Source organism: Pipistrellus kuhlii, unplaced genomic scaffold (assembly GCF_014108245.1).
Source record: "Pipistrellus kuhlii isolate mPipKuh1 unplaced genomic scaffold, mPipKuh1.p scaffold_m20_p_6, whole genome shotgun sequence".
Lineage (NCBI taxonomy): Eukaryota > Metazoa > Chordata > Mammalia > Chiroptera > Vespertilionidae > Pipistrellus > Pipistrellus kuhlii.
In genome coordinates this window covers 22,093,948-22,106,950 of record NW_023425562.1, presented here as the reverse complement: position 1 = coordinate 22,106,950, position 13,003 = coordinate 22,093,948, and the positions used below count along the sequence as shown (strand labels likewise).

The following is a 13,003-nucleotide window of genomic DNA, read 5'->3' as shown; positions in this document are numbered from 1 at the left end:
AGCTGGGTGTTAGGTGTCCGCGCGCGTCGGGTTCAGCGCAGAGGCTTCGGCAAGTGATCCACATGTCGTCCCCGAAGGCCCCGGAGGATGGGCAAGGCGGTGGCGACCCCCCCGGGGACCTTCGCAGCGTCCTGGTCACCAGCGTGCTCAACCTCGAGCCGCTGGACGAAGATCTCTTCAGGTAGCCTGCCGCATCTGGCCCGCACCCCGCATTGGGACAGACGCACCCGATCTCGACCGCCGCCACCCTGTAGCCTTCTGCTCATGGTCTCCTGGAAGAAGATGGGTTCCGTGCGGGATGCAGGCTCTGTGGCCTTTGGGAGAGAACTTGTTCCTGACAGCTGTCCTCGCTGCCTTAGGCTTACTTCCTTTCTGCGCCGGGTTTGCGCAGCTCCCCCTCTAGGGGGCCCTGGTCGTTTGGGCAAATAAAGTGGTGACCTGAGATAGCCTTCTCAGCAGCTTCCCATGGCTCTGGGGACCAGTCTAAAAAGGGCTGCGATTAGTCCAAGGGCTAGTCTGGTTTAAAACGTACCCTCAGCTCCTTGCATATTCATTATCCTTTCCCTCTTACAAACCCATCCCCACCACCACTTGAGGTGTAATAGCTCCAAACTCATCCTGAGGCCTGAGCTATTTTCCTTCCCCACACCCTTTAAACTCTTTTTTTTTTTTTAAATATATCTTATTGATTTTTTATAGAGGAAGAGAGAGGGATAGAGAGTTAGAAACATCAATGAGAGAGAATCATTGATCAGCTGCCTCTTGCAGGCCGACACTATCCACTGAGCCAAACCGGATTAAACTCTTGACTGCAGCTGGGAGTTTTACAGTTTGAGCCTCCAAGGCTCCTACTAGCTTATTGGGAGCTATTTAGGGTGTTGACTTCTCTTCCCCCTCCTTGAGAAATCACAAATAACTTCCTAGAGGGCTGTTTACAATGCACCGTGTAAAAATGCTTAACTGTTTTGGGCCTTGGAAAGCCAGAGACCCAAATCTAGCCTCCATAAGGTTCATGCATTCGGCAAGTCCTTTTCACCTCTGGGCCCCTAGTTTTCTCATCTTCACACTGAAAGGATTACATGGAAATCGGAGGGCCTTTTGAGCTCTAAACCTAGTTCTTGGGTTGTCAAAGTTGAGGGATATAAGTGGCAGGCCTTGATGCAGTCCACTCTAGCTCTTGGGGTGCTCGAAGGCCTTCAGAGGCTTCTGCCTTACCCTGGTATGAGCAGTGAAGAAATACTAGACTTGGGGTCAAAAGACCCAACTACTTCTAAGGATTAGCAATGTTTACCTGGGTTACCTTGCTAAGGTCACCTTCCCTCTCTGATCCCCATTCTCTACTAAAATATGGGAGTTGGTTCCTTATCTTAAAGTCCACAGAAGGGTTAGGCAATCTCCAAGGCCTTGATGATGTATGCTGTCATGTAGAATGATATAAGAAATTTGGGGAAAGGGTCCAGGGCTTTTACCATATTCTCAAAAGGTCCCAAAGTCCAATAAAGTTATGAGATCTGCACTAGAAGCTCAATGATTGTCACCGGATTTGGCCCAACCTTTGAAGTCTATCCTGCTTTCTCTTTCTACCCACAGAGGAAGGCATTACTGGATACCCACCACCAAGCGGCTGTTTGGGGGTCAGATCATAGGGCAGGCCCTGGTGGCCGCAGCCAAGTCAGTGAGTGAAGACGTTCAAGTGCATTCCCTGCACTGCTATTTCGTCCGGGCAGGTAAGTATGCACCCCTCCCTGCCCCCCACCCAGCCCTAAAGGCCCAGCAGCCACTTCTTCCTGGCCTTCGGGGTCTGACTTAAGAGAGAGAAAAGACTGGGAGGAGACAGTGGGGAAGGGAGTTAGTTGATCTCCACCCACAGGGAAGCCTGGAGAGGAACAAGGCCTGGGTGGAGCCACTGCTTGTTATCTGGCTCCAAAAGACACGAGACTGGCTTAACTACTCTCTGTAGGTCTTTTGTTCATTGTTTACACACCTGTAGCTAAGTACTATGCTGAATCCTCAGAGCTGTGCCTAACCTCTGCTAGGGGTGTGGAGGTAGGCACCTTGCCTTGGAGAAGAAAGAGCAGGTGTCTGGGGCTCCAGAGACAATGGGTTTAGTTTCATTCGCCATCATGCCACCTTGAGCGAGGTTACCCACTCCCTGAGGCTTGGTTTGCTCATCTCCTCAGAAAAATGGATGAGGGCGGGACAAAGTGTGTTCTCCAGATGATCTCTACAGCTGCTTGTAGCTGTGTGCCAGATATTATTCTAACCACTTTACAATTATGACCTCATTCTCATAAAAATCCTGAGAGGTATGAATACCATGATGATTCTCATTTTATAGATGGGTAAACTGCTCAGAGAGGTTAAGTGTCTTTGCCACGATCACACAGCTAATTATCTAGGATTGGAATGCAGGTCATCTGGCAATGTCTCTTCTGTTCTGTGCTATTGAGAAAGAAGAGTTCCACCTGTACTGGGAGCATCCTCATGACAGGGTCTGGTGTTCTCTGTATCTGCAGTAGTGGGCCTTAGCAGGCCTCAGTCAGTAGCTACCAAGCAGAAGAGGAATGGAGAACGAGTAGCAGAGGTGCCTCTCCAGCCATGGTGATGATGACAGGCCTGTGGGGCTCACTCAGGTTTACCTGTCCCTGTGCTCCCCACAGGGGACCCGAAGGTGCCTGTTTTGTACCAGGTGGAGCGGACGCGAACAGGGGCGAGCTTCTCCGTGCGATCAGTGAAGGCTGTGCAGCATGGCAGGCCCATCTTCATCTGCCAGGCCTCCTTCCAGCTGACCCAGCCCAGCCCCCTACAGCACCAGTTCTCCATGCCCACTGTGCCCCCGCCGGAAGAGCTGCCTGACTATGAGACCCTCATTGACCAGTGCTTACGGTGAGAGACCAGGAGGCTCGAGTCAGTGTTCAGACTGCAGATGCTTCCTGTTCCTGGGTCATGGAATCCTTTAGTGTGCCTTGACTATTTAAAAATACGGACTAGAAAATATGATACAGCAATGTATTGTGTATAGTAAGGGTAAGAGTCCTTTGGTGATAGGTTAGTTTCAGTTGTGTGTGGGGTCAGGATGTAAAATGCAGGCTTATGATTCAGCCAATTCAGGTACAGTAGTTTTACTGGTTGTTAAAGTATTGAACTATACTTCTTTAACTACTTGGCAAATACTCACCTCCCTAGTCCCTGAGTGACTCCCCCTTCAAGGTCACATGATCAGGCAGCCTAGGAGGTAATGCCTGACAGGGTGAGGGTTCCTGCTGCCTCTGCCTTAGTATGTGTTAAGTATTTTAAATGTCACCTGGCAAAATATATTTCTTATTTAGGTCACAGTTGATAAAGTTGGGAAAATGCCAGGGCCTCTGACTCAGGACAGACACATGGCTTTTGGCCAAGGCTGTGGGCTGTTAGTGCCCATTTGCTCTGTGACTTTGCCCAACTCTCCCCAGCCTCACAGAGCTCTGCTTCTCCATATAAAAAATGTATGTTTCTGCCTGCCTACTTCACAGCTACCTGAGGGAGAGTGCCTCTGTCTTGTGCTGGCTGGGGAGGCAGCAAGGTGTGATGGGGCGGATGTGAGTTTGAACCTGGGAAAGGTCTTGGTTCAAATCTAGACGGTCTCTGCTAGCTGTGTGAGTTTGGGCACATCGCTTTCCCACTCTGAGCCTGTGCCCTCAGTCATAAAATAAGGCATTTAAGTGTGCAGTAAATTGTAGTTATACAGTTGACTGACAGGAATAAGCTTGGAGCCTGTCTACGGTCAGAGCTTAAAAACGTTTGCTGTAATGTTCTTAAAAGTCCCTAAATCTAGAGCTGTGTTGTCCAATGAGAAAGCCACTAGCTACATAGGATTAAATCAATAAACATCAGGTAGGATTAATAGTTCCGTTCCTCACTATTAACCGCGCTAACCACATTGCAAGCACTCAGTAGCCACATGTGGCTAGTGGCCACCACCGTGGACAGTGCAGATACAGAACATCCTGTCATCCCTGAAGGTTCTGTGGACAGTGCTTGAGAGGCTGGAGCTGAGAATGGAAGTCCTGGCGTGCACTAAGGTGGCTGCTGCTGTGAAGGGGCTTGCCTGGAAACGGCTCTTTCCCTGTGGACTCTGTTCCCGATGGCTTAGGGTTCGATAGCTCAGTCCCATTGGGCAGCCTGGCTCCCCGAGTGATTGGGATAGTGAAGTGCTTAAGAGTGTAAACTGAGTCAGGCTGCCTGGGTCCAAAGCCTGCCTTTACTTCCTGAGCAAGCTGCTTGGCCTCTGTGCTTGCTTCACGGGTCATTGGGGGGGTGACAACTGCAGCTGTCTCACGTGGTTGCTGTGAGGAATGGGGCAATGTGGGTGAAATGCTTATAATGGTGCGTATTGGGGGCGCGCCTCATGACTACATGCATGATCTCGTCTTCTCCACGATGTTTATTATCAGGTAGGTGACTGTCGTTATCCACATTTTACAGACGGGAAAATAGGCTCAGAGAGGTTACTAACTTGCATAAGGCCACATAGCTCATAGGAGGCAAAGAATGGCTTCAAATACTTGATGCTCCTGCCTGCCAGAGGAGAGGGAGACTTTCAGGCTAAGTCTGCCCTCCCTCTGGAGGAAGGAGGGGAGTCAGAATAGGCTTCCCCTCTCTCTGGGTCTCCTCAAGTCCCTCAACCCTTTCCTTCCAGGGACCCTAACCTCCAAAAGAAGTACCGAGTGGTCCTGAACCGGATTCCTGCCCGGAATGTGCCCATTGAGATCAAGCTAATAAACCCATCCAGCCTGTGCCAGTTGGAGAACATGGAGCCCAAACAGATGTTCTGGGTGCGAGCCAAGGGCTATATTGGTAAGAGGACCTCCTGGACTGGAAGAGAACACTAGGCCTGCATAGTATTTGCTCTGTGTGGCCTTGGGCATGTTACTTCCCCTCTATTTCCTCATTCCCATGATGGGGATTTGGCTCACCTTGTGATCGGGGCCCTACTAGGCCTTTGCCTGGGGAGAATGGCAGGTGGCTGTAATCCTAATGCAGGCCCTTTCTGACTGGGGAAGGCAGGCACTTTGCTGAGATTCTTCTCCAGGTACACTACTAATCTTAAGGTGCCTGTGCGGGAGATGTGGGAGTGAGGGCCCCATCCCTGCCTCCCCCTCCCCATACATACACCTGGGCCACGTCCCCTCGTGCAGTGAACAGCCTGCATATCTATGCACGGCAGCCCGTCTCCCCTGCCTCCCCGCAGGTCCTGAGCTGCAAAGGCCAGGAGCCCAGGGCTGATGGGGCCGGGACCTGTTGCAGGGGAGGGCGACATCAAGATGCACTGCTGCGTGGCTGCCTACATCTCGGACTTTGCCTTTCTGGGCACGGCATTGCTGCCCCACCAGCGTAAGCACTCGGTGCGCTTCATGGTCTCCTTGGACCACTCCATGTGGTTCCACGCCCCCTTCCGAGCCGACCACTGGATGCTGTATGAGTGCGAGAGCCCTTGGGCTGGTGAGTGTGGGGTCACGTGGGACAAGGGCACTGGCCTTGGGGTGGCAGGGAGCCTGCTTTCTTGGGTCATGCTGTTCCCCACCCACGTTCTATGGGGCACTGCACAGGCCACTTTCTCTCCTGCCCCCTCGGCTTTGGCATCCTTTTCTTCAAAGGGTGAGGCTGGAGGGTGGCACTCATAATCAGCTCTTATAATTTCTGTAACATGTTGGGATTATGACCCACTCTATCTCAGAGACCCCAGTTCTAGTCCCAGAAACATTTCAAAATCTCTATATGATCCTGGACAAGTCCTGTCTCCCCTCTGAGCTTCAGTTTCCCCGTTTCAATAACCAGAGTTGTGTTAGCAGAGTAGCAGCCAAAGCTGGTGGCCACTTCAGGAAGCTTTTTAAAAACAGGTTTTCAGATTCTAAGATTCTGACTCTGCAGGTCTTGGAAGAGATCCAGGAAACTATATTTTTAAGAAGCTAAGTGATTCTGCCAATTAACCCGGTGGCTCAGGGCACTCAACAGTCTCTAAAGGCCCCTCTGCTGGGACACTCCTCGTCAGAGGCAGAGAGAACCCCAGGCTCGTTCATCCATGTCTGCTGTCAGAGCCCTGGACTCCCTCCCGAGGACGTACTTTCCAAATGAAAACTGCTTTGTAAACCAGGGACAAAACTCAAGGGGCTCTTTATACTCAGGGAAGGGGCGCTCTCAAGTACCAACAGCATAGAAAAGTAAACAAAACAAAGAAACCGACAAACGAAAGGTACCAATAGCATCGCAGCACAGGTTCAACCACCCTGAAGTCGGGATACTTGGTTTTGGCCTGATTCTTAAGGCCAAGTTCCTGAGCCTCTGAATTTAAGCTCATCATCCGGAGAAGGGGACGAACCTTGCTTTGCTTGGCTGTTGTGAGGACTGAGTGAGCTGCACCACAGGGAGGGACCCGGCAGCTCCCTTCATAAATCTGCAGGTGGGGAGGCAGGCGTGGCCAGACTTCATGGCCCCAGGTCCTCTCCCCTGAGCGTCTTTGTCCCCTTGGGGCTGGGAGTGTTTTTCATATAACACCAGCCTGGTGGGACTGGTTAGATTTGTTATAAGGGGAACTGACGGGTTTCCTAACACAAGTGGCCAGAGGTAGACCTGCTTAGCCAAGCTACTGACGAAGACTGTCCTCAGAACTCCCCCCCTGTGATTGTTGAGGAAGCCCGAGAACATGTAAAGTGCGTTTAAACTGTTTTGTGGGGTTCCCATGGTACCCCCTGATGACTGAACACATTAAAAGGGGCACAACACGCAGTGTGCCCCTGTGTGGGGCAGCCCAGCCTGGACTGCACCCTTCAGAAGCCCCCATGGCTGTGCTAAAGGAGAGAGAAGGCTGTTCTTACCCTCTCACCCACAGGTGGCTCCCGGGGGCTGGTCCGTGGGCAGCTGTGGCGTCGGGACGGGGTGCTGGCTATATCCTGTGCCCAGGAGGGCGTGTTCCGAGTGAAACCCCGGGTCACAGAGAGCAAGCTGTAGCCAGAGGTACCAGCTTGGCCTGGGGCTTCAGGATCTCCCTTCTCCCCCATTCCTGAGGCGAGGCAGGAATTACAGTTGAGGGCCGGGCTTTGTCCCTCATATCCAATAAAGAGACTACCACCACTGGACCTGCTGGCCTTTAATTCCCTGGGCCAGAACTGCAGCCCGCCCTCCAGCCATCAACTCCAGGAGTCCCTGGCCCTTACTCGGAGGCCCAAGGAACAGGGAACACTGGCCCTGGCCTGGGGTACAGCCCCCAGCTGTGCATATGCCAAAGAGGGTGCATCAGACTTCCTCCCTGCACCATCCCAGGTCCCAGGCATCCCCTGCCAAAGCTTTCCCCAAGCCCAGCCCAGCAGAAGAGCCACGTTTCCTCCTCCGTCTGCTACAAATGCTTTGTGTTACTCCTAGGGGTTCCCAGCACCCCCTACAGCCTCCCAGCTGCTGTTCAGGTCCTCATCCCTCATTGGTCCCCGACCGCTGCCACCCTGGGGCAGTGCCTCTCCCCTAGAGTGACCTTAAGTCTAGGCAAGACTAATCCAGTACCTCCTTGATGAGCAATTCTTTGAGACTGGGGGGTGGTGTGGGGGTCAGGCCTGCCTCCTGCAGGCCCTGCAGCCGTGCCTCTGACTGGCGTTTGTCCAAGCCCAGGCGCCAGGAGAGCCGGACGTGGGCCTCCAGAAAGGGTGCCAACAAAGGATGGGGGCTCCTGTCCCCCAGCAGCTGAAGGGCCCTCTCACAGCAAGCCCGGGCCTCCCCAGGGTCCTCCAGCTCCTGGTGGCATACAGCCAGCCCAGCCAGGGTCAGCAGAGGGCGATCTGGGCTGGAGAGGGTGCCCAGCTGGGCCTGAAGCTGCCAGGCATTGGCCCAGAGCGCCAGAGCCTCGCGGTAGAGGCCAGTGCAGGTGAGGCTCTGTGCCCTCCGCAGCTCCGGCAGTACAAAGAAGTCCTGTAGGTCTGGGGCCTGGCGCAGCTCCGGGACTGCCTGCAGGTGGCTCAAAAACTGCTCGAAGGCTCGGCTGCGGCGGGCAATGGTCTCTGCAGTGAAATTCCGGCGCAGGCGCTTACGGGGGAAGGAGATGGCAGCCATGGGGCCCCGGAACTGCCGCTGCAGGTTTCGGTGCAACCGCTCAAAGTCTGAGTAACGGCGAGAGATGTGGGCCGGCTGGTGGTCTGGTGGCCCTGGCCCCATCACGGCGAGGGTGTAGAGCTGCAGGGAGGGTGGGGGTCAGGGCAGGTGCAAATTGTCCAGGGGCCCCTTCCTTCCCCATCCCCAGACTTCCAGCTCTGTTGCCCCACCTCTTCCCTTTACCCTTAAGACTGGGCCCAGGAAGGTGGGAGCTGCTGGGGCAGCAGCTGGGGAGCCCACTCCGTCTTACCTGAGGCTCGTCTGAAATGACCCAGGCCCAAGGCAGCACGGGGAGAGAAAGACAAAGATGAACTTCAGTGCCTAGAGCTGCTGCTTTTTTGCCCCTTCCAGAAAGTACTCCCTTCCCATCAGGGCAGTTAGCTCTTCTGACAGCCCCTCCGGAAAACCAGGGGTTCGTGGAAACCCAGGCCAATCTCAGGCCTCTGAGCCGACCTTTAGGAGCTTTGTTCTCCTCCAACACAGAGCTCCCACATCCCCAGCCAGGTTATTCCAACCCAGACCCGGAAGACAGGTCTTCAGACACCCCAGGAATGCCCACGTGAAAAGCACGCTGGGCTCAGACTCACGTTCTAACCGCAGGCCAGCTGCTCCTCACTGTGACACCAGCCCAGCATTCCCCTCCAGTCGCTTCCTTCTCTAGGGAAGGACATGCTGGCCCAGGTCAGTGTTTACTCAGGGGTGGGGCGTGGACAAAGGTTGGTCCTGAGATTTTTCGGAGGATGTAAATAACACTGAATCTGAGGCAGGAGGTGACTCCCTTAGTCCTCTTTGACTCTGCAGATTGAGAGCACTTGGACTCGTCTCAGCTCCATTGTTAGAAAAGAACCAGGAAATGGGTCTTGGGTCAGGGCCTTCAGGCAGCAGCATCCAGGCAGGGTTTAATGACTTTTTTTTTTTTTTTTTTTACGGATATCTTCTTGTTATGGCAAGTGAGGCTTTCCACATACAGTATGTTATAAAGTCTTTTAAACTTACTTAAGAAAAAGGTTTATTTAAAGAAAAATGTTAAACAGAGATTGGTACAAGCAGCATTCAGATGGGACAAGAATTGTGAAGGTGGTACTGGAATCGAAGTTGGGGGGGAGGGGGGGAGGAGACACTGAAGGAGATCACCATAAGACTTCCCCCAGGTCTGAGAACCCAAACATAGATTAATCTATAAGAATGCTAAGCCAGCAAGTTTAAAAGGGGATTAGCGAACCTTAGATGTTAAAGAACCTTCGAGGTTAAAGGCGTACTAACAACAAACCCAGATGTTTTGTTTAAATTTGTTCTGAGAAACTACCTGTATTATAGCCACCTCTAGTCGGTTAGGTTTGTTAACATTAAGGATTAAAAAGTCAAACAGTAAAACCTTATTTTACTCTTCAACTCTTCATTCCCAAAACATACTGACTGCAAAATCTTTCTCTTAAGGAATAGTTATTAACATTCCAGGAAACTTTTCTTTTTTGTAAATTGTTACCTGAGGATATTTTGCCATTGATTTTCAGAGATAGTGGGAGGGTGGGGGAGAGACAGAGAGATAGAAACCAGGGCCAGGAATGCGGAGCCTGCATGGTGCCCTTGACCAGAATGGAACCTGGGACCCTTCAGTCCGCTCTATCCACTGAGACAAACTGGCTAAGGAAGGAAACCTATTTTCTGTAGAACACACTTCAGTAAGAACTGGTCTATAATGATCCCTATGTTGCTTCGGCTTTGATTTTGGTTTTTTGGCATGGACCTATGCACCAGGAGATCACAGTCTGATTCCTGGTTGGGGCACATGCCTGAGTTTTAGGCTCAATCCCTGGTTGATGTTTGTCTCTCATCATTGATGTTTCTGTCTCTCCCTCTCCCTTACTCTCTGAAATCAATAAAAATATATTTTTAAAAGATAAAACATAAAAGACATCCCCCGAGTCACACAGCTGGGAAATGGCCCAGCTGCGATTTAAAACCAGATTGACAATTCCAAAGTCTGTGCTCTAACCCCACAGGAGAATTCCGTCAGAATTTAGGGTCCCCTCTGGACAAAGGAGGTGATTTGTTTGCCCCGACACTGGCCAGGGCAACCTTGGCCATCCTGCTCTCTTGTCATTCTTCTCCCAGAGTCACCCTCATACTAACTTGTTTCGCAGCTGCTCCTTGATAATTGATCTTTGGGGTCCCCTTCCTATGCACGATGCCTGGCCAGGACTTTTGCCACTTAAGACTTGATTACCAATCACTGCTCAAACTGAAGCAGCCACCCCATGGGTGTGGCCCTTGTTTACTAATAGCAGCAGAGAGGGGCGGAGAGGTCCAGATGTGGGACAGGGCTCCAGGCCCCCTTCCTGCTGAGTCAGAAATGGAGGAGGGTGGTGAGGAGGAGGGAAGTGAGAGGAAGGGAGCTGCAGCCAGGTCAGGCTGGGTTTCAGGCCAGCAGGAGAAGGCCTGGCAGACCTCACTTTCTATGTCAGTTTCTCCTTTCCACAGAGAAGAAAACGGGGACTCTCAGGTTCTCCCCCACATTGCTCTTCACTGAACCCCTCTAAATGGAGCTTTTACAAGATTATTCTATTCAGGATGGCTGCTCGAGAACTGATTCACCCGGCTTGTAAGGAGGCCACAGCAGGCCCCAGATGCCAGGGATTTTCAGTCCGAAGCTGTGTAATATTATGGGAGCGAATTTTTTATTTTATTACACTTTTTTTTTTGAGCATTTCATAATGCCAGGCACAGTGCTAAGGGCTTTCTGTGCACTGTCCCATTTACTTCCTGTGACAATTCTCTGCATTATTCCCATTACTCAGATGAGGAAAAGGTCATCAAAGTTATACAACTCATCCAAGGTCAAACAACGGATTTAAATCAAGTTCTGCATCCAAAACTCATTAAAAACAAAACAAAACAGAACAACAACCACAAAAACACTAACCAATGCCACTTGGGTCTCAAACCTGATTCAGATAATATTCTTTCCTGCTACATTTTGCAAAACCTTGGGGGGGTGGGGGAGGGTGTGAGTAGGGGCACACACACCGGTTCTCTTATTTTCAAAACCAGGCGAGGAGTCAGGCCCACAATCCTTTTTTTACTCAGTCTCAAAGAAGCTGTCATTTGCCTGAGGACTTGCTCAAGTTACATCCCTGTTCTGCCCTGTTTCTCCATCTGTAAAATGGGGGCAGCCATGTACAACTACACAGCCAGCTCGTCCTCACCAAGGAACTTGGAATTTTCCCTCCTGTGTCTTAGATAGACCCGTAGACTCACAACCAGGGGCTCCTGGACCCGAACTCACCACGTACTTGGAAGGAGGGTCCTTGACCACGTTGGCACTGGTCACCTCGAAGAGCAGCCGCTGGGGCACCAGGGTGTTCCGGGACTTCTTCCAGAAATCCTGCAACTGGCGTGCCAGGAGCTGGCTGCTCCGCTGCCCGTCGGGTGAGGGGTTCTGTTCTGCAGGAGCACATGACCAGACCTATCAGGAGGCCTGGGGCCAGGGTCGACCTACACCATGTGCCATGACCTCGCTCCTCCCAACAGATGACAACAGCTTTATCCCCATGTGTCAGATACGGAAATGGAGGGTCTGAGAAGCTGGATGCCGATCACCGCGCTTGGCGCTAAGTAAATATCTCCACCCCCAAAACATCCCTAGCGCATTAAGGACCATTTCTATCCCAGACTACATCCCCAGAAGGCCCCAACAGGTTGGAGATGGGGTGATTGCCCCATTTGACACAGAGAGGGGAAACTTGGCTCAGAGAGGGTTGTGACAGCAGCCGAGTGGTGGCTGGGACACTTAAACAAGTGTGGCCATCTCGGAGTTTGGGCAGGATCAGCTCAGAGCTCCCACGGGGGTGGAGGCCCAGTGGCGCTCCGGGGTCCCCGCCGCCTGCTCCGCACTCGCCTGCGTCCTCTCCTCCCGACGCCCGGTCCCCGAGGGGCAGCGGGCTGGGGCCGGCCGCCTCGTCGTCCTCCTCGTCCTCGTCCTCCTCGTCCTCCGCGCTGGTGAAGCTCAGGGTGCCGCTGAGGCGGGAGGACAGGCCCTCGGCGTCGTCGTCCTCCAGCTCCGAGCTCTCCGGGAACTGCTCGGCCTCGGGGCCGGCCGCCGCCTCCGCGGGGCCCTCGCTGGCCAGGGCGTGCCGCAGCCGCAGCAGGAGCCGCGAGGCCATGGCACCCTGCGGGGACCCGGGCCGGGCCAGCGGCGGGAGTCGGCCAGCCCCGCGGAGGGGCGGGCCCGGGCCCGGGAGGAGGGCGCCGCGCAGCACCCGCCCCAGCCCGTCGGGGTCCAGGGAGCCCCAAGACTCCGCTGCCGCCGCCCTCCCCGCTCCTGCGCCGCTGGGGGCACCGGGGCCTCCCCGCGCCTCCCGCCCCTGGTGCGTCTCTACCTTCTGGGCCCCGCGGTGCACACAGGGGCGCGCCGCTCCCCGGGTCCCGGGCCCGCCTGGGGCGCCTCACTGAGCCGGGGGGGGGGCGGGGGGGGGAAGGGAGGGGAAGAGGAGGGTATCCGCGGGGCCCAGCTGCTCCGGGCTCCGCCCCGCCGCTTCCTGCCTCCGCCCCGCCCCGCCCCCGGCCCCGCCCGCCCGCCGCCGGCCCGGAGCCGCCGGGATGCCGAGCCCTGCGCCCGGGAGACTGGGATCCTGGGATCCCGGCCCGCGGGCTCACCTCCTCCTGGGCCTCCCACCCTTCCCGGAGCCCCAGGCCGGTCCGATCTAGCCCCCGTTTCCATCCGGCACTCTTACTCTCCAAAGTCATTTGACAGCGGGGAGCCCATCTGTCCTGCGAGGTAACTGAGGCCAAGAGCAGGCACAAGGCCTGGGGTGGCATCTGACCTTGCTGAGCCCGGCCTTTCTCGTACATGAAACAGGAACAATGATTTCGCAGCTCTTGTAAGGCT

The 13,003-nt window shown here is 53.9% G+C and overlaps 2 protein-coding genes across 2 annotated transcripts; one reads left to right on the top strand and one right to left on the bottom strand.

The window, feature by feature from the left end:
• The first annotated feature begins 48 nt into the window (after positions 1–48).
• ACOT8 (acyl-CoA thioesterase 8) lies at positions 49–7,115 on the top strand. The gene is made up of 6 exons (XM_036419685.2): positions 49–181; positions 1,591–1,727; positions 2,661–2,886; positions 4,679–4,836; positions 5,287–5,481; positions 6,869–7,115. Exons 1-6 carry the CDS (start codon positions 63–65, stop codon positions 6,985–6,987), a joined length of 954 nt encoding a protein of 317 aa, XP_036275578.1. The 5' UTR covers positions 49–62; the 3' UTR covers positions 6,988–7,115.
• On the bottom strand, positions 6,137–12,454 carry SNX21 (sorting nexin family member 21). The gene is made up of 3 exons (XM_036419686.2): positions 12,014–12,454; positions 11,402–11,559; positions 6,137–8,196 (listed from the first exon to the last, which is right to left on the bottom strand). The coding sequence occupies exons 1-3, from the start codon at positions 12,276–12,278 to the stop codon at positions 7,522–7,524; spliced, it is 1,098 nt and encodes a 365-aa protein (XP_036275579.1). The 5' UTR covers positions 12,279–12,454; the 3' UTR covers positions 6,137–7,521.
• Positions 12,455–13,003: the final 549 nt, after the last annotated feature.

Excerpts from the sequence above, each read along its gene's own strand:
- ACOT8 (XM_036419685.2), top strand. The coding sequence starts at position 63 with ATGTCGTCCCCGAAGGCCCCGGAGGATGGGCAAGGCGGTGGCGACCCC. Across the intron at positions 1,728-2,660 it reads CTGCTATTTCGTCCGGGCAG|GGGACCCGAAGGTGCCTGTT; the intron begins GTAAGTATGCAC and ends TGCTCCCCACAG. Across the intron at positions 4,837-5,286 it reads GCGAGCCAAGGGCTATATTG|GGGAGGGCGACATCAAGATG; the intron begins GTAAGAGGACCT and ends GACCTGTTGCAG.
- SNX21 (XM_036419686.2), bottom strand. The coding sequence starts at position 12,278 with ATGGCCTCGCGGCTCCTGCTGCGGCTGCGGCACGCCCTGGCCAGCGAG. Across the intron at positions 11,560-12,013 it reads GTCGGGAGGAGAGGACGCAG|AACAGAACCCCTCACCCGAC; the intron begins GCGAGTGCGGAG and ends GTGCTCCTGCAG. Across the intron at positions 8,197-11,401 it reads ACCCTCCTTCCAAGTACGTG|CTCTACACCCTCGCCGTGAT; the intron begins GTGAGTTCGGGT and ends CCCTCCCTGCAG.